This window comes from Dermacentor variabilis, chromosome 3 (assembly GCF_050947875.1).
Source record: "Dermacentor variabilis isolate Ectoservices chromosome 3, ASM5094787v1, whole genome shotgun sequence".
NCBI lineage: Eukaryota > Metazoa > Arthropoda > Arachnida > Ixodida > Ixodidae > Dermacentor > Dermacentor variabilis.
The window spans coordinates 208,399,004-208,419,186 of NC_134570.1; the positions used below are offsets into that span (position 1 = coordinate 208,399,004).

The 20,183-nt window shown below is 45.8% G+C and overlaps 1 protein-coding gene across 1 annotated transcript in view; it reads left to right on the forward strand.

Annotated features, from left to right (window-relative positions):
* The window catches only part of LOC142576612 (serine/threonine-protein kinase Pink1, mitochondrial-like), a 90,751-nt gene that overhangs the window by 4,991 nt on the left and 65,577 nt on the right, over positions 1-20,183 (forward strand). The window contains exons 2-3 of the mRNA XM_075686813.1: positions 4,944-5,178; positions 15,858-15,926. Coding sequence (XP_075542928.1) covers positions 4,944-5,178; positions 15,858-15,926 — 304 coding nt within the window. The remainder of the gene's footprint in view (positions 1-4,943; positions 5,179-15,857; positions 15,927-20,183) is intronic.

Consider the following 20,183-nt stretch of genomic DNA (forward strand, 5'->3'; position numbering starts at 1 on the left):
ACGAGGACGACCGACATGTGAACAGTGGCACAAGCGCATTTGTGCTGAGGGGCACCATTGAGCTAGTTTATGGGCTGTTCGTGGGCGATGGAAATTCCCTCGCCATATACAGCTTCGCTGTAGAAACAATGTGTTATACCTTAAAAATTAGCTATACTAACAAATTAGATATACCATCAAATTAATCTTGGCAACGCCGCGGGGCTGGTAAGCATCTAATTTTCTTGCTAGAAGTCTTTACATAGTTCCTAAGCAGACGACGCAAGCACCTGGCAGTGGTCGGTAGTGATGCAGATATGAAAAAAGTCCCAGACCCTTACACAACTGCTGATCTTTTATTGTGCCATGTTGGGCCTAGGCAGAAAGGTGCAGCGCTCACTCAACAATGGCTAGTTCATTGGCAGACTCTCTACCTGCCTTGTCGCTCTTGCTCGCATGATTTGAGCAATTGCAAGAATGCCAACGTGTTGCGTGGCCATTGGGTGTTAGAACACATACTCAAACATGAGTGATAGTGGTGCAGTGCACAATGCTGCGTGGACAAAGGCAGAACACATACTTCCTGTCCCAGCTTTCAGGGGGCTGCATGCACTGTGCTGGAGCAGGTAAGCACAAGGCAGACCAGCCAACCTGCACAAAGCATGTGAACTGCTCTTGACGAAGCTGCACAGGCTACATTTAGCGAACATAGACACATACCCATGTAAGATCTGGTTGCCAAATTCTTTCTCTGGATGACTGTGAGCTCAGTTTTGTGAAAGTGCATTGTTTGTTATAGAATACCATGCATTCGACAGATCAGATCGCTAGAAATATAAACAAATGCATTCATACTGCTTTCATAGCGCACATTCATAGAGGGCTTATTTTCACTGCTACTTTTCGTTTGTTGCCAGTAAAATGATGAAACGAGAACTCCAGATAAAAAAAAAGATTCCCAGATTTTAAATACAGTAATCGAATGCAAAACATAATGTGAGTCAGTGCACATGAGATGCTGATGCTGGTGATGCCCAATAGGCTGAGGCGTGCTTTGTCGTTTTGCTATTGCCTACTGTTCTAAGGCCAGCTGTGACTGCACACAAAAAACAATGATAAGTTGTACTTAGGGCCGATTTTCTCTAGTAATCATTTTTAAATGGAGGATCATCTTCGAGCCATTTTGTGTCTCTGCATTGGACACCTCGAAGTAGATGAATGGAAGCCTTTCTGACACAGCTCCAAAAATGCTGTCAGCAGGAACCGCATGCTGCATTTGTCAGGAAGGAGAATCATGATGCAGCTATGGCATAGATGTGATGGCAAGCAATGCTAGAATGTGATGCCGCCAAAGAAAAATGGGCAGAACTTTACATGCGCTCTGTGCCGAGCATCAGCTACTTCCCATCTTTTACGACAGATGGCAATAGTTACCTGCTCAGTCTAGATTACCTAAGGTCCCTTAACATGGTCACCTCGATGCTCTCCTCATCTCTGAGCAGAGATGGAACGCATTGAAGCTCTGCTCGTTGGACAGCCAGATACAGGAAACCGGCTTGACTCTTGACAAGAATGCTTCACATTAAAATAAGATTGCGGGCGTGCATGGCCTCAGCACAGGCCACAAAGCATCTGGCAGTATACTAACTGTATGGCTGGCATATATGCAAGACCTGTTCGTTTATACGCAAGAATGGTACAGGCAAGGGAAGCAGACGACCCAATCGCTGGTTCTCTACACTCTAAGTCGTGTGTCACTTTCAGCGAGCGGTAGTGGCCGCATTGTTTTAAGTTTTGGTATGACAAACATAGATTTTTTAGAGCGTTTTGCGATGCATCCACTTCAAGGTTAAAATTTTTACCAAAAGCTACTGTATGTTTTAGTTATTTGAAACTGAGCTTTTCACGCAACCAAAAATTTCATTGCAGTTGTCCTTTAAGAGCTGGTTTGCAAGAGCTAACATTGCAGCGTGAGCAATGTTTGCACGTGGATGTTTTTGCTTCTTAGTGGTGCAGTGTATACTTCATTGGTGCAAAGTAAGCAAGATAAGTGCTGGCCTGACTTGTGTGAAAAAAGAAGCCAGCAAAAGGCTGTGTGTCTGTACCAACTGGCAGATTCAAGCACACATAGTTGCCATGGCAAGTTATCCTATTATTTCAGTTGCCTGCATGCACCACCATTTACTATGTCAGCTAGCAATGATTGTACATCACTGAATGCCATGTGTGCAGGAGATACGGGTTCCTGCCGTACCATTCTGATGAGTTCACATGGTGTCAGTTATTTATCAAAAGATAGGGTCATGGGCTTTAAAGAAAAAAAAAAAAGCTGAATAATCTAGTTTGTTTACCTGTCCTATATAAGAAGCAAAATTGGGGCTGTAAAGGTGTTTATTAGCCACCAGCGGTTGGGCCGACCATGAGCACTGGGGACGGGTTTCCAGCACGAGCAGTGTTTCACGAGAACAGCACTGAAAGGATGGCCCACTGTAGTGTTCCTCTTCTTTGCTACAGGACAGTTATTCATGAGACAAGGTTAGTACAGGCATTGTGGAGCCAACATACAGTGCCATCATGTGGTAATCGATACTATATTTATGGCATGTGAAGCAGATGGCAGCTGGGAGAAAAATTGTATTGTCAGCCAGCATCTTTAGCTGCCGTCTTAAAAAACTCTACATTTAAGTGGCCTTTCAAGCTTTAAACATCTGAGAGGCTTGTGCATAAATTTGATGGAACTAAGGCAAAGGAACGAGACACTGAGTCCACTGTCACGGGAACATTCAAAGTACAAGCAAACATAACCTCCTGTGTTGTGAATTGCTCACGCCGAGCATCACATGTTCTATTTGTCGCTCGCCCCTATCATGTTAATTTTTCGAATAGGGATTTTCACACATGCTGTAAAAACACAGGTGGTGCCAAGGTGCATACAGGAAGTGCCGAAGTGCAATCCTGGTCCCAAATTCTCGCCTTGCATAAGCAGTTTTAATTGTGTACGTCTAACGGTACAGCTTTTTAAAAAATGTCTATATATTTCATTTAGTTTCTTGACTCTCTTATTACAGAAACTGCAAATTTGTATGAAATTGGCTGAATTTGGAACTAGCACACATGCATTATGTGGGGTTAGTGTCATATGCACTGACAAATAAAATGCATAGCATACATTAAAGCAGCTTGATGTCAAGTATATTCATTTATACTGAATTTACCTGTTTGCCAGTGGAATGAAATGTGACTTATGTTTGGAGCTAACGGTACTGGACATAACCTTCAAAGGGTGGTTGCTCACATGAATGCCATCAAGAGTGGGCAGGCCCATTCGACTCCCAAGTGCATCAGGTTTGTCCTCCCATTTGTGGAATGCTGTTCAGCTTACCTTGCATTTATTTCGAAAATTGTCACATTGTAGTGATGGTGAAGAACACAGTAGCAACAACTTTGAATCATGTAACCAACCCTTTATTGGGTGAACTTGTGCCCGGCAAAACAAGTAACACTCAGGCATCATGATAGCGGTGAGCAAAGTCTGCAGTCATTGAAAATCTGATCAGTGGGTCAAGTGCATCGGCTTTTATACAAGACTCAGCGAAGGTTCCAGCGTAATCGCTGGTGCCCACCTGCGTTTCAGAAATTATTGCCTAATTTGCGTTGCGCGTACAGTCAGATTACAGGTGACAGCAAACAATGGATAGAACTATCAATAGCACTTGAGAAACTTCCGATACATGCAGCTGCGTCCTGTGCCCAGCGATAATGTTTTAAAATTAAAAAGGTTTGCGGCCACTGACCAAGTGAAACGAAAAAAAAGACGTTTCGGAACCCGTACGGGTTCCTTGTTCACTACTATACCACTACTCGTCTTGTCCGCCTCATTGTTCGCCTCATTGGCTTCATTGTAAAAAGTGTGGTAAAGCTCATTTCTGTAAGTGGGACTGGTAGCAACATTGTCATAGCAACCATGCCTAGTCTGGCATTGTGCACAGAGTTGACGCGTGGAACGCTGACAGCATATGTTTACGCAACTTCTTGTTTGATGCTGAATCATGACAACCCAGCAACGCCAACTCATTTGCATGGTACACGAGTGCTGCAGAGGCAAGGCAAGAATAAGAAAGCCCTGGGGACTGGATGCGACAGAAACAGTAGAAGGAGCGTGGTCCAGCAGTGTTCTCATCTAGCCTTCAAGGGACACTAAAGCGAAAAAAGATTTCTTCTGTATTGGTATATAATAAACAAGTTTTGCACCATGACCACACAAGAAAGGAGACAACATTGGCACCCGTGTTGTCTCCTTATGTGTGTGGTCTTAGCGCAAAACTCGTTTATTATGTTGGATAACCAACTAGCCCAGCAGTTCACTCTTCTGTATTAGTAAATTACCCTTCTGCAACACTAAAACACCACTCTTGTCATGAAGAAGATAAGCCAGGAAGGATGCAACAAAGGAATGACGGGTGGCAACGGCTGCTTTGAAGTTCCCGCTCCAGCTCACTATGATGTCATGGATTTTGATGGTGTCTGCTAGAGCCTAGTTAATTATCAGTAAACATAGACTACATTGTGTTCTAAAGGAGCCAAAAATTGAATATAGAAAGCTTCAGGAACTTTTACTGAGACAACGTGGCCCAACTACAAAAAAAAATATGCGTGAAATTTAGGACTTCACATTGACGCAGTGGTGTTGCGCTTTGGCATAAAATTAAAGAAACATAACTTTGACCGTCATTTTCTCTCCTGATAATCAACCTGCTATGAAAAAAAAGCAAGTAGTTTTCAAAGTATTCTTTTTGATTCTAAATTGATTTATCGTTTCTCCTTAGTGTCTCATTAAAAAAGAGAAGGAGACGTCATAGCCTCTCCTGTTTTGTTTCATTCTTCCATGTTTGTAGCACTGGTTCAAATAGCCTATGATTGTTGTGCATTCGTGTTGACTGACAGAGAAGAGGTTGGACATGCAGGAGTTGGCCGTGACAATGAGCCAGCAGCAGGTGGTGGCTGAGGTGCCAGACAAGGCACCAGTCAAGCTAAGTGACCTGGAGCTAGGCGCAGTACTGGGCAAAGGCGCCAATGCTGTTGTGTACAGTGGCCGCTGGAGGGCGCCTGTCAGCAGCCAGCCGCTTCCAGTGACAACCAATGACGGCAAAGCTGCCAGTGCTCCTGTGCTCGCAGCTGCTACCAAAGAGGCAGACTCAGGTAATTGAAGAAACCTGCAATTCAAGTGCTCCGTAGTGTGGTGATACATATATGGTTGCCGTATATAGCTAGTTTTCTGCTAGACTTTGTTAAGGAGAACAAAATCTTATGTGTAGACTAGCTAGCTAGGCAAGTTGTTATATATTAACATGAAAGTGAAAGGCACGAATAACACAGTACATATATATAGCGAAACCTCATTAAACCATAGTGGGTCGGAGCGTGGAAAAAGTACATACTAAACGGTAGTACTGCTTAACCAAAATAGCATGAGATCGCCCACTTACCTGTCAAAAATGGAACTCGGAAAGAGTGCAATGAAAGGGCAGAAACATGTAGTATTTATTCACTTAGTGCAACAAAAGTCTGCTGTTTTCATTTTCGTTTGATGCTGTGGCGATCTAGCAGCGGCCTCTAACTTGCTGAAGCTGCTAGCCACCCTTTTCAGCCAGCCCCCTCTTCTCAGCAAACACTCACATGGCAGATTTCTCGTTGGTGCTGCATATTCTCCGTGCATGATTGCGGCAGTGCTGCAGAAGTCACAGGGTGCATTTTCCATTGCGGGGTGCTGTTCTTGCTACTGTTGGGCCTAAATTGCTCGTGCTGTCGTTTTTCGTGTCGTCCTCATCACTGTCGTTGGCGACATTTCGGCAACAACAGAGACAATGATGGCAAAAGGCCGAACCTCGTAGCCGACATCTTCTCGCGGTCACAGCAGCATCGCCGAGCAACTCCTTCGCATTCCAAAAGTCACATACTGTAGTCAACAGTAGATGCCTGGCATGTGCCAGCGCCGACTTCTTCGTGCCACATTTGATAGCCCGAACGATGTCCAATTTTTCTTCTATGCTGAGCACCCGGTGCTTTTTTTCCAAGTTTCGGCATGATGTGAGTCCTTGCTTGCACGACGCCGAAATGATGTTGATGCGTATTCACGCACAAATGCACAGGATGCTTGGAGGTCGTTGTTCTGATCTCTGAGGCTTGTTGTTCTGAGGGGCCGCCCGATGGGGACGACGCACCGCCTTGATTGCGCGACGAAAAGTGGAAACACTATGCCATAACCAGTACGTACGTAATAAGCTGGCACAGTTTATGCGGATACAAAACATATTACGTTCAATGGCCGTGAGTCAGGGATTTCACTTTACTACTTTTAAAATGAAACTACTGTTTAAGTGGGTACGGTTTAACGAGGTTTTACTGTAGTAATAATATCCTGTGTGGCTTAGCCATTGTACTTCTGAAATTAACTTTACTTGTGAGTCTGCACTTGTCTTCTTCCGCTGTCCCTTGCCATTCAAGCTGCTCACCTTCATGTAAACTCTTATTTATGTATAAGCTGCTTCCCCCATTTTATACCGTAAAGCAAACTTTCAAATGAAAAAAGAAAGCTTCCTAAAGCCAACAATGCACCTCCTCGGACAGCCCAGCGGCGCCAACAAGGCTAGTTACGTTCGGCGGACCGAGAATTGTTAGTTGCTTCGCTGTCGCCTTCACGGTCTACTAGGAGCAAGAGAACTCCTGGAAAAGGGTGTTTTGTGGTGCTTTCTCACTGGCCCCAGAAGTTGTCACAGTCAATTGACAGACGCGGCAGCTAGTTGCAGGGTCGGCTCTGGAATTAAGAGACGCCTGCTTGGGTCAAGCGTGTCAACCCCTGTCTATGAGGACCTGCTCACCTCGGTGTGTGAACCCCCCCCCCCCCCCTCCCAAAGGCGGGTCGACTACAATGACTTTAGACGCTCCCATTGGACGAAGGTTGAATGGCAGTCTTCCCTCACCTAGGGATCTAGAGAGGACACAGGGTTTTTAAGCAGCCATTTGCAGCTGTTTGGTGTGCTTTCTTTTTCAGTCATGCTAGAATGATGCACACTCCATATGAAAATATATAGTCTTTGTATTCCAGGAAAAAAATGTTGAAGCTTGTCCATATGTACTGCAAAAAAATGGGAGAAAAAGCGTATTAACCGAAAGAAATCTGACCCGAAATTACAAAAAAAATTTGGCAGACTCAAATGTAGTTGACATCTACGGAAGGGAAAGCGCAGCGCGAATTATTACAGCACAAAATACTAATGCCTAGCGAGCTGGCTGAGCTTAAGCAGCCCTGAGAAATGCGTTGTCATTTTTGCAGCTTCCGTTCACGCTTCTCGAATTCAGCCTGGGTCAGTAGATTCTTCAGGCGGGGCATTCGGGTGATAAGTTCTCACATGCCCACTGAGTGAGAATCAAGAATCGTTCTGGCTATGCCAACACACATCAAATTGGTTGGGCCCAAGCAACCCAAAAGGTGCTTTGTTGTTTTCCTATAGCACAGTGTTTTAAGACAGCGATGGGAAACCAAAACAAAATTGAGCTAGTGGCTGAGGCCAGAGTATGATGCCTCCAGAGTGAAACATGACTCTCAGTTCATGCTGCCTGCAGCAGGGAACGGCAGTGTCTTTGAATTATTGCCTGTTAAAAGCATGCAGTAGGCTACCAATGGCACTATGCCACATGCACTGTGAAACCAGTTGGTGAAGATGCATATCACAATAGTTTGGCGGCGGGGATAGCTGTGAAAATGACATTTCATCACCTGCGATGAGATTTGTGGGTACTGGAAGAGAAAACAGAGTGTATTACAGCAGTTTTTCGTCGACACGGGTAGTTAACACAGGTAAAAAGCTATTGTGGTGGGTGCACGCTGCTCTCAATCACACGTCTCGCACTTTTTGTTGTTCACATGGGATCTAGTGTCCAGAAAATGCATCATACGATCCCAGTTTGGTGTTGTAATGAAGGTTGTTGCCAAAAGATTGTCAAAAAAGAAGCATAACTGAATGGGTAATTTTTTGTGTTCTTGATCTCAAACGTTGACGCTGGGAAATCGTACGGGATGGGATCGTGTACACGAGGTTCTACTGTATTTGCATTTGTATTGCAGTTAAAAGTATTTTATATAATTTGTCGTAGAATAGGTCGTTTTGGGGCCAACCAGCAATTTCAAAGAACTCTCATGCAATAAAAATAATTTTATGGCAATGCCATTTTGGGAATTCACTATCCACATCACTGCAATTATTCTTGATTTTTCTTGCTGACATTGCCTTTGAGGCAAAGGCTACTGGCCTGGTTCACCACGTGGTTATGATTGCAAGAGGACTGCTTGAATTCCAAAACAGCTGGCATCAGCCGAGACTGTTGTGGCATAAGATGGGTGATACTTGGCCAAGCAGTGGTTGGACGTCGTAAGTTCCTTGATCTTTGTGAATGCTGCTTCCTGTTCGTGCTGCCAAGTCCAGCTAGTATTCTTATTTAGAAGAGTGCGTATCGGTGCTGTAGTTTCCAAGACTTGTGGTATAAACCTGGAAAGATGATTTATCATCCCAAGTAGATGTCTGACACCTGCAAGGTCTGTGGGAGGTGCCATTGCATGAACTGCATAAATCTTACCAGGATCTGGCTCGATGCCTGGTGCTGAGACAATGGCACCTAGAAATGAAACTTCTTGAAGCAACAGCAGCATGAAGCAACACTTCTTTTGGTTTAAAGTGATACCTGTAGATGCAAGACAAGTCAACACTTGCTCAAGCCTTGCATCATGTTTCTGCTTGGTATGTCCAAACACAAAAACATCATCAATCATATTAACGACGCCGTTCTGACCTTCGAGAATCTGTGCCATTTGTTTTTGAAAATACTCCGAGGCTGACGTGATGCCGAAAGGCAATCGGCAGAAACAATAGCGACTGATAGGTGTGATGAAAGTTGTCAGTTCATGAGAATCTACTGACAACTTGACTTGGTGAAAGCCTGCAGTCACATGCAGCTTCGAAAAAACAGCTGCACCGCCAGGAAGACCAAGTACTTGTTCAACTGTAGGCAGAATGTGATGCTCTCTGAGAACCACTTGGTTCAGTCGAGTGAGGTCAACACACAGACTGTACTTTCCATTCTTCTTACGTACCACTACCAAACCGGCACACCACGGAGTTGGTTCATGAATACGACAAATGGCGCCATCGCCTTCAAGTTTCTTCATTTCTTGCCGAACGATTTCACGCAGCGAGATAGGTAACCGTCGAGGGCACTGAGTAAGAATGGTACAGCTTCTTGCTTCAAGTGAATTGTGTACTCATCTCGAAGTGTGCCGAGGCAACGGAACAGTTCGGCATGAAGCGTTGGCTCAGGTGTGTTCATAGCACCAAGGAATTTGACGACCTCAAGGGCCTGGATAACCGGTAGACCCAGTAATGGTACAGAAAGGGATTCAATTATGTAAAGATACTGAGAGCTTGTCTTCCCTTGCCAAAATAGACGTGCCAGATATCAGCCATGTACATGAAGAGGTCGTGCTCCGGGTCCTGTCAAGACTGCATCAACGTTGTCGAGCTCGGCCGGGACTCCAGGCAAGTCACTTGGGTCTGCAGAAACCTCAGCTCCTGAGTCTACTTTGAATTTAGTTGGGTAATTGTTGACTGTGACATTCACGAACTTGGCTTTGGCAGGTGACACCAGAGCATGCAGCTTTATAGCACTGAGTTCGCCGTGCTTCGACTTTGTGGAACCACACACTTCAGTGAAAGCAAAAGTTTCAGACCAAGTTCCGTGCTGGGCACTCTGAGCACATGTGAAATGCGCGACCGCAGAAGGGACAAACTGCGGCTTTGCGGTAGCTCCATTCCAACTTTGCGTCCATTGAGTGAGCTGTTTTGGCATCAAGACACTGTCGCGAAGTGAACTTTCAAGCTTTTGCGGCATCAATATTGACAACGGCTTGCCAGGTAGCTATGCGAGTGAGCGTTTCTTATCAGCGTCCTCGGATGACAAGCTTGTGTCCAAGCTTCTTTGAGAGAGAGCTTCGGGGAGCGGCACAGCTGGTCTGAGAGACACGCATCCCGCAAGCCAACAACGAACCTGCCGCGAACCAAGCCTTCTTCCACTGCCGATGATGGGTAGTTGCATCGTTTTACTAACTTGCAGAGTTCGGCATAAAATGTGTTAAGGGTTCACAAGTACACTTCATGTGATCAATTGTGGCTGAATAAGGGAAGCTGGCTTCTGCGAGGGAAGTTGCCAGAGCAATGACCACTTCCTTTATCAGCTGGCTGCTGGGAACAAGGAGTCTGGAAGTGTTCAAAAGGAGGGACTAGCGAGTTCTTAGATATAGTGGTGATGAAAATAAAAGGATGGTAAAGAACTCTCACGTTAAGTGGGTGGTGTCATTCCTGTAGGCCTATTTTGTCTAGGAAACCGGAAGCATGCAGAAAAAGGCCTTGGGCAGTGAAAAAACAAGTTACGAATAAAAACTAATAAAAGAAGTTGTATCAAAAGAGTAAAATCCGTCAATAGAAAAACAGTTATCAGTGCAAGAATATGCTTTGTACAATGTTGAGATAAAGAAAAGGAAGATTGACTAAGATAAAGCTAACAAAGAAAAATATTCTAAAATCAGTGAAGGCTGATGATGAAATGAAGGTAAGGAATTAGTAAAAATAACATGCCTTGCAAGTACCCCTTAAGGCACTACACACAATTGTGCATTACAAGATAGTGCTCAAAACATCTGATTGGACAAGTTTGTGTAATATGAATGAAATGTTTAACTGAAGTAAGCTGGAAGGTAGGCAGCCGAAGGAGGGGGAGGGGGGGAGGTTGTTTGCCCTTGGTGTTAGTATGTCATTGTGTAGCAGGTTTTCCTCTTTCATTCTTTTCACAATGTTTTACTGTGGGCATATTTTTTTAAGTGGCTAAGTAGGCGCTTTTCATTCATACTATACAGGAAAAAGTTCATGTTCTTATACCTGACATTCCTGAGAGTCTTTATGTCAAGTCTGCATTCTGTAAACATGACAGAACTCGCTGAAGAACTGAAAATTCCTAAATCATTCTGTGACTCTACACTTTTCATGATTCTCTCCTTACTTCGTATAACTGTCTATGCATTCACTATCGCAATCGATGGTTCGCCTTTCGGGCGAAACTGCGACTTTTTGTTCAGTGGATGCATGAGCCAGGCGTCTACGGCATCATGTTCAATGAAGCAATCGGATGTATCTCACTCATTGCAGCCATGTCTTGTCCTGTGGTGCATGCACTAGAATGCAGCATGAGAAGACCTCGTTCAATTTGTCGACTCGCGCAGGGACAGCGATGCTGTCGATGCCAATGTAACTGAGCCCATCCTGACATGGAAAGTACTCGGTGAACGGGTTATAAAAATGCGGAGAGGCCTAGAACGCGACCTCGGCTGGTGCGTTGCCATAGTGAAAGATGGCTGTAGCCACATAGTGTCAGAGATATGTGGTGCTGTGCCTGAAATTAAGTGGTGTGCCCCAAACACAGTTCACTCTCCGTGCACACTCAATTTATATTTATGCAAGTCATCGCACATTTGAGGTGTAAGGAATGCAGTAGAGATTATGAAGGAGATAACTTCCTTTTCCACAAAGACAAATTGGTTTTCAAATTGTAGTGATGAAAGTGTAGTGATCTAATGAAGCCAACAGACAATGAAACCAAGGAAAGCAGGGACTAATTTGGTAAACTTTTAAACTTAAACGTAGAAGTAATGATCAGGAGAGAAAAGAAAGTTCATAATATTTTATACCCCATTTAGTTTTCGTGGTTTATCCTCTCCGGCTGCCAAATATTCCTGTTCATCAAATATTGATTTTGACCACATTTGTTGACCTCTCCGATTGGCGAGGGCGTAGAGGGCTTTAGTCACGTAGCCAAGCGAGTGTCGAAACTGGATGACACTGCCGGGCCGTTCGACCCATCTCGTCTCGCAAAGGCCGTTAAGTTGGTGGTCAAGTCTGCTTTTCAGCTATTTTGGTGACATGGTGAAAAGGGAACCTAATTTTCAAGGACAATATTAATTGACAAAGACAATTTTCAATGAACAGGAATATTTGGCTGCCAGAGAGGATAAACCATGAAAAATAAATGGGCTGTAAAAAATTATGAACTTTCTTTTCTCTCCTGATCATTACTTCTACATTTAAGTTTAAAAGTTTACCCAATTTCCCCTTGCTTTCCTTGGTTTCATTGTCTGGTGGCTTCATTACATCACTACACTTTCACCATCACAATTTGAAAACCAAGCACCTCATTTCCGAATTCTTCTAGCTCATTTTTAGTTTATACAACACCATGATTGTTGCGTTTTTGTACAGTCTTCCAAGAGCCTTATAAATGTGGCTCTACTGTATTCGGTTATATTATATGTTTTATGCTGCCGTATACCTTTCTCACTTGTACGGTAGATCTTGTTCGTTACACTTGCATAACTAATTTTCCATCCTTTTGAAATCAAGGGCTATCAACATCAATTAAAATGCAAATTGAAAGTGTCTTGCATGCATTGTTGCTTGTTCACGTTTGCCTATGTTTCTCCAAAATGTACATTTGGGACTTCAAAACGCTTGGGAACTGGCTATGGAGCGATATCCCATTCCACTCCTACGTAACTACGCAAAATATGAGGGGCATTCAATAGAGATTCCCCCTGACCCACTTCCATTTCTCACAGGAAAGTTGAAACTGCACATGTGTAGTGATATAAGTCTCTATAGGTTACGTGCCAATATGCAACCCTTAACTAATAGGGGTCTCTCTTTTACGGGCACTGAAGAGGTGCAAGGTGTGATAATGAACCCAGTGGAACGCAGAGCAGCCATCAGTTTCCTTTACTTGAGAGGCCACACACGGAGGGATGCGTTCATTGAGATGAAAGAGGTTCATGGGGAGTATTCACCACCATAATGGTATAGTAAAAAACTGGCATCATCAATTCAAACGTGGTTGGACTTGGTGGAAGCAGCTCCAATTGCATGGTGACCTCACTCTGCTATCAATCAACACGCCATCCAGCACTAACCAACACGCCAAGCGTTCTAGAAAATCATCGTGCAACAGTCGAGACCTAGCTCAAAATGTCAGGATTCCAAGGAAAAAAATCATTCAAGACCATCTTCATACATGCAAGACATCTGCTTGCTGTGTCCTGTGGCTGCTGACACCCTTCCAGAAGCAGGAATGAATCGAATGCCCCCAGGCTCTTTTGACAATGTGCAATGAAAACCAGGAGTTCTTTTTCAAGCGTCTGATCGCACAGGAAGAAAGCAAGGCCCATCACTGTGATCCAGAAACTGATGTTTAATCGATGCAATGGAAGCATCTGGGCTCACGGACCCCAAAGATGGCACACGCTCATCCCTCGGCAGGCAAGGTCACGCTTACAATCTTTTCGGACCAGCATGGTGTAGTCGTGATGCATTTGCTAGTAAGGGTGTGCGAAGGGTGGTTTTTGAGACTGATTCGAATACAAATCGAATAGTACCGGAAGCAAATCGAATCGAATATCGAATACTTTTCAAATAGTTGTTGAATAATGAATAAACATTATCTCAAATAATATAAAACGACATTCACATCCCAGTATTGTTAAAGTTAGCAAGTTTTGAACATCCATAGCATGTTATGAAGCATTCTTTAGCAAAAGCACAAATGGGGCATTAGGAACAAAAGTAGTTTCTTTGCATGCACAGTGCCCTTCAGAGAGCACGAATGACCACTGAAAAGCGTCTAAAGTATAGCTACCTAAGTGATGTACCTACCCGGCTCTACTACGGAAGTTGATGTTTTATATCTGTAGTATGACCACCGAGGAAAGAACGTGCCTTACTTTTGCTCCAATTTTACATTTATTGTTTATTTGGTCGCGGTTCACATTTTGAAATATTAGAAAATTATTCGCATTTACGACTAGTGACTACTCGATTGAAGGTCTGAATCAAATAGGACACTATTCAATTTGTTATTTGAAAGTCTGGAACATTTGCACACTTCTATTTACTAGCAAAGGGTACCATGATTACTGGTGCATACTACGTTTCACTGCAGAGGAGGCTACCAAAGACAACAGGCAAGCTCGCCAAAGGTGCCCACATTTTGCAAGACAATGCTCCAGTTCACAACTCACATGTTGTCTAGATTGAAGCATGCTGCAGCGGGTTTTAAATTATGTTGCATCCCCCTTACTCACCCAATCTTGCACTATCAAACTTCCACCTGTTTCCAATAGTGAAGTCATTTTTGAAGGGCAAGCATTTCCCAGATAGTGAGACTCTGATTTCCAAAGTCACAATGTTGATTTTAGAGCAACCTGTCACCTTCTACAAGGCGAGGTAATTAAAGTTGCGTAAAGAAATGGAAGAAGCGTGTGTCCCTACGTAGCACTTATGTAGAGGAGGACTAATAACTTTCCCAAGTTCCGTTGCTTTCAGTCCGCAGGTAGTGGGTAGGCGGAAATCTTGAATGAACGCCCCTCGCAGGTGTTCGAATTACTTCTTTCTTGCTCCTATTTCAACTTATGCTGATGGTACAAGCTACACAACAAATGTTGTTACAGATATTTGTTATAAAATGCACAAAAGAAGGCTGGATTTGCCGAGAAACTCTGTTAGTGTATGACACATTGCTGCAGTGGCCTTAGTTTTTGAATTGTTGCTCTTGTATCGTACAATCTTTTGCTCATTGCTTCATGTATATTGTACTAGAATGGGTCAGTGTGTTGTACTTATAGTGAAACAAGGGGAGAAACGTGGTCGCTTCTGTGGTGGCGCCACCAGGCAGCCACTGCAATTGACCGGTGTGCCTAGCGGGCGAAATTTATATATGTATTGGAAAAATTTCCGCATTTATAAACTAAAACACACTCAAAACACAATTGAAATTATTATGATGTGCAAAAATAAATAATAAAACTGTTATGATACATCAAGACGCCGTCTAAGCTTGCACGTTTCCAATCACAGATCATGCTGTGTTCTTGATCCCAGTGTTTGGTTGCAGAAGACAAACAAACACCCTTCTGCTCGTTCCGTTTGGTAAGCATGCACATGTTTTTGTTATCAAAGTATTTCGAAACATACGAGGATGAGAAGCCCGGAAGGAGCACCTGCACTGTGCCAGGTGGGTTGCACAAGATCCCCTTCATGCTGCATCAGCCTGATGTGCAGTCGCCAGGTTTTGCTGAGGAAAAAACAATAATGCTCTGTGACAAATGCTGCCACCATCGTTTAGACGTTTCGCTCTGCAAGAGGGCACCGAAGGGCAAACATGCAGCCCGTGTGGCCCATCAGAAGAAGCCCGGAGTTGTTCTAATCAGTATGCTGGAACTGCAGTGCATACGTACACAAACACACGCATGCACACACACTTTCAAACCCGGCACTTGCTGCACACAAATGTGCAAATGTGTCAGGAAAAACCACAGCAAGCAATCGATGAGCTCCGCATGGACATGCATGACCTCCACGACAGCCATAACCACTGATCCCAAAAGCCCTTTGTTGCACCATTATGGCTCCGCTTGCCAGTAATGGCTCCAGGCTGCAGCGACAGACAATGCTGCAGTAGAGTGGAGTGCTCAAGTGCCCCCCAGTCTGGCATTGCTAAAAGAGCCTGGTTTTGACCGCCGGACAGCACGCTGCTTAATTTCAGTGCACCATACATACTTCATGCTGCTATAACTTGGTGCAATTTCTGTTTGACTGGTGGAGCATTAGAATGGGGAAAATATGCTCTGCTAAGGGAAAGCATAAGCTGTTACTAATATTGTCCTCTGTTCTATGCATTGGCTTGCTTTTCTCATGGGCACTGAAATGTAACCTTGCGTACATTTTGCGCAGATATTGAGCAGACACAGAAAAAGGCATCAACAGCAGTGGACTCTGTAGAACCCGTGAAGCACATGCAAGGTGGGTGAAATATCCTCTTTATTTTAATGAATATTTTGTCCTTATTTAAATAATAATATTGTTGCTTAGTGATGGAGGAAAAAGACAATGCTGAAGGAAGACGACGATTGGGGGCATGGCCATGTGCATGCATGTTTAGTCAGCCAGCTTGACTATCTGTATACAGTTTGTAATACAATGTGCCTATATTTACTGCATTCTACCAGTGCTAACATACGGGGCAGAAACTTGGAGGTCAACAACGAAGCTCGAGAACAAGTGAAGGACCGTGGAAAGAGCAATGGAACGAAAAATGTCAGGGGTGACATTAAGAAAGATGAGAGCAGCAGTGTGGTTGAGAGAGCAAACCGGGATAGCCGATATTGTAGTTGACATTCAGAGAAAAAAATGGAGCTGGCCAGGCCATGTAATGCGTAGTGTAGATAACTGGTGGACCATTAGAGTTTCAGAATGGGTGCCATGGGAGGGGAGTGCAGTCAAGAACAGCGTAATGCTAGGCAGGGCTATGAAATTGTGAAATTTGCAGGCGCAAGTCGGAATTGCCTAACGCAAGACAGGGGTAATTGAAGATTGCAGGGAGAGGCCTTCGTCCTGCAGTGGACTTGAAGATAGCCTGCTGCTGATGATGCTATTTACTGCATTCCTTAATATATTGTTATGTAGGAAGACACCGACGAAAAGCTATTTACAAGTATATTTACAAGGCAATACGCCGCAGTTGGCCTAGAGGCAGCAGCCCGCACTAGCTTCCAATCGTCGTCGTCGTCTTCTTACTGCTCGGCTCTTCGTCACTGGAAATACTATCCTGTAGCACTACCCCCGGCGGCAAAAGCGCCGTCCCGGAGTGACTAAAGGCCGGACTCTGAAGCAGTGTAGTAGCTCTTGAGCCTACTGACGTGCACGACATCACTAGATGCCAGAGTAGATGACGAGGTTGAGCTCACAGGAGCAATTTCGTACGTCACAGGCGTCACCTGGCGCAGCACGCGGTAGGGCCCTGTGTATCGCGAAAGGAGCTTTTCTGAAAGTCCGACGTGACGAGAGGGCGACCACAGGAGCACGAGTGCACCAGGCGAAAACTGTATGTCACGGTGGCGGGCGTTGTACTGGCGCTGCTGCATGGTTTGCGAGTCCGTCAGTCGAGCACGGGCCAACTGGCGTGCATGGTCGGTGAGGGCGATGATGTCGCGCGCATACTTGGTTGTTGAGGTCGCAGCAGGAGGAAGTACCGTGTCTAGGGGCAAGGTCGGTTCGCGACCGTAGAGTAGATAAAATGGAGAAAATCCGGCGGTGTCGTGCCGGGAAGAATTATAAGCAAATGTGACGTAAGGAAGGGCAACGTCCCAGTCTTGGTGGTCCTTCGAAACGTACTTGGACAGCATGTCGGTAAGAGTACGGTTTAACCGCTCTGTCAGGCCATTGGTTTGAGGATGGTATGAAGTAGTCAGCTTGTGTTGAATAGAGCAGGAACGCACAATGTCGGCGATAACTTTCGAGAGGAAGTTACAACCATGGTCAGTAAGCAGCTGTCGCGGGGCGCCATGGACTAAGATAATGTCACGCAAGAGAAAATCCGCGACGTCAGTGGCGCAACTGCTAGGGAGAGCCCGCGTGATAGCTTATCGGGTGGCGTAATCAGTTGCGACGGCTACCCATTTGTTCCCAGAGGATGACGTGGGAAAGGGACCGAGGAAGTCTAATCCAACACGAAAGAACGGTTCCACAGGGACGGTGATCGGCTGGAGATGACCGGAAGGTAGCACCTGAGGTGTTTTCCGACGCTGGCAGGGATCACAGGCAGCAACATAGCGTCAGACGGAGCGAGCGAGACCAGGCCAATAGAAGCGGCGGCGGACGCGGTCGTTCGTGCGGGTTACCCCAAGATGTCCTGCAGTGGGTGCGTCATGCATCTCAAAGAGCACAGTCTGTCGTAGATGTTTTGGCACAACAAGAAGAAGATCAGGGCCATCAGGGAGGAAGTTCCTTCGGTACAGAATCCCGCCCTGGAGGACATATCGGCGAACGGATGCGTCGGTAGGTGTAGAGCGCAGACGCTCGATGAGTACTCGCAGTGATAGGTCTCGGTACTGCTCATCGGCGATGTTAGCGAAGGCAGACACAGAGAAAATGCCGTCGGCGGTACTACTGTCGGCGGCGTCAGGCTCGTCTACCGGGTAGCGAGACAGGCAGTCAGCGTCCTTGTATAGTTGGCCGGATTTGTAGGTGACAAAGAACGAATATTCTTGGAGGCGTAAGGCCCAGCGACCAAGTCTTCCTGTAGGGTCTTTCAATGAGCATAACCAACAAAGCGCGTGATGGTCTGTGATAATGGAAAAGGGTCGGCCATATAAGTATGGGCGGAACTTCGCAACCGCCCAAACTAGGGCCAGACACTCACACTCAGTGATGGAATAGTTGCGCATCTGCGAGCGAGAGGAGCCTGCTGGCGTAAGCGATAACACGGTCGTGGCCACGCTGGCATTGTGCCAGTACTGCGCCAATTCCGTGACCGCTGGCATCAGTACAGACTTCGGTAGGCGCAGAAGGACCGAAATGGGCCAGAACGGGAGGCGTTGTGAGAAGGTCGATTAGAAGCGAGAATGCAGAAGCCTCGTTATCGCCCCACTGGAAAGGGGCGTCCTTTTTCAAAAGCTCGGTTAGTGGTCGTGCTATGGCCGCGAAATTTTCCACGAAACGGCGGAAGTACGAGCAATGGCCGATGAAGCTGCGCACATCCTTGACACACTTCGGAACAGGGAAGTGCGTAACAGCATGGATCTTGCCTGGGTCTGGTTGCACTCCGTTCGCGTCAACGAGATGTCCAAGGACGGTAATCTGGCGACGGCCGAATTGGCACTTCGATGCGTTGAGTTGCAGACCGGCTCGCCGAAAAACGTCCAGGACTGCTGAGAGGCGCTCGAGGTGCGTAGCGAATGTTGGGGAGAATACTATAACGTCGTCCAAGTAGCACAGGCATGTGGACCATTTGAAACCATGAAGAAGGGAGTCCATCATTCGTTTAAAAGTGGCAGGAGTGTTACATAGGCCGAACGGCATCACCTTGAATTGATAAAGACCGTCGGGTGTTACAAAGGCAGTCTTGTCGCGGTCGAGATCGACCACGGCAATCTGCCAATAGCCAGAGCGAAGGTCAATAGAGGAGAAATAGCGAGCACCGTGGAGGCAGTCAAGGGCGTCATCAATTCGAGGTAGGGGATACACGTCCTTTTTGGTAACCCTGTTAAGGTGCCGATAATCCACGCAACAGCGCCATGAGCCATCCTTCTTTTTTACCAGCACAACAGGTGATGCCCATGGACTACATGACGGTTCAATAATGTTCTTGGCAAGCACTTTGCGAACTTCGGTGTGAATAACTTGACGCTCAGCTGGTGATACTCGATACGGGCGGCGATGAATAGGAGGGGCATCGCCGGTATTAATGCGATGTTTAACAGCTGTTGTTTGGGCCAAAGGACGATCGTTAAAGTCAGAAATATCTTGGTAGCAAATCAGAACGCGGTAGAGTGCACGAGCGTGCTCGGACGGCATGTCGGGTGCAATCATTTTCTGTAAGTTGGCGATGGTACAAGTTGCCGACTGCGATGGTAGAGGAGGATCGGTTGAATTGTCGTCTACTGAAATCGATGCTACAGAGTGATCCTCGAATGAACAAAGTTGGGCCAGAGACATCCCGCGTGGCAGCACTTGTGTCGTCAAGCCAAAATTGACCACTGGCAGGCAGACGCAATTCGACGTAATAGATAAAACTGTATGAGGTACTGTGATCCCATGTGTAAGGAGGACGTCTTGCACAGGAGCCGCGATGTAGTGACCGTCGGGCACTGGTGGGGATGACACGAAGTCAACGTAAGTCAGTGCCGAAGGTGGCAAGCGAACGAAGTCGACGGAACTGAGGCGAGTAGGCTGTTGTTCAGCGGGTTCCAGAACAGACAGGTCGAGGCGGAGAGTACTGGCGGAGCAATCGATGAGAGCAGAATGTGCGGAGAGGAAGTCTAGGCCGAGGATGATGTCGTGGGGACAGTGAGCAATGACTGTGAATAGCACGGTAGTGGAGCGATCGGCGAAGGAGACGCGGGCGGCACACATACCAATTACAGGGGCTGTTCCGCCATCGGCGACATGGACAACAGGCGTCGTGGCGGGCGTGATTATTTTCCTCAGCTGGTTACGAAGGTCAGCGCTCATTACTGACAAATACGCCCCAGTGTCTATGAGAGCAGATACAGGAACACC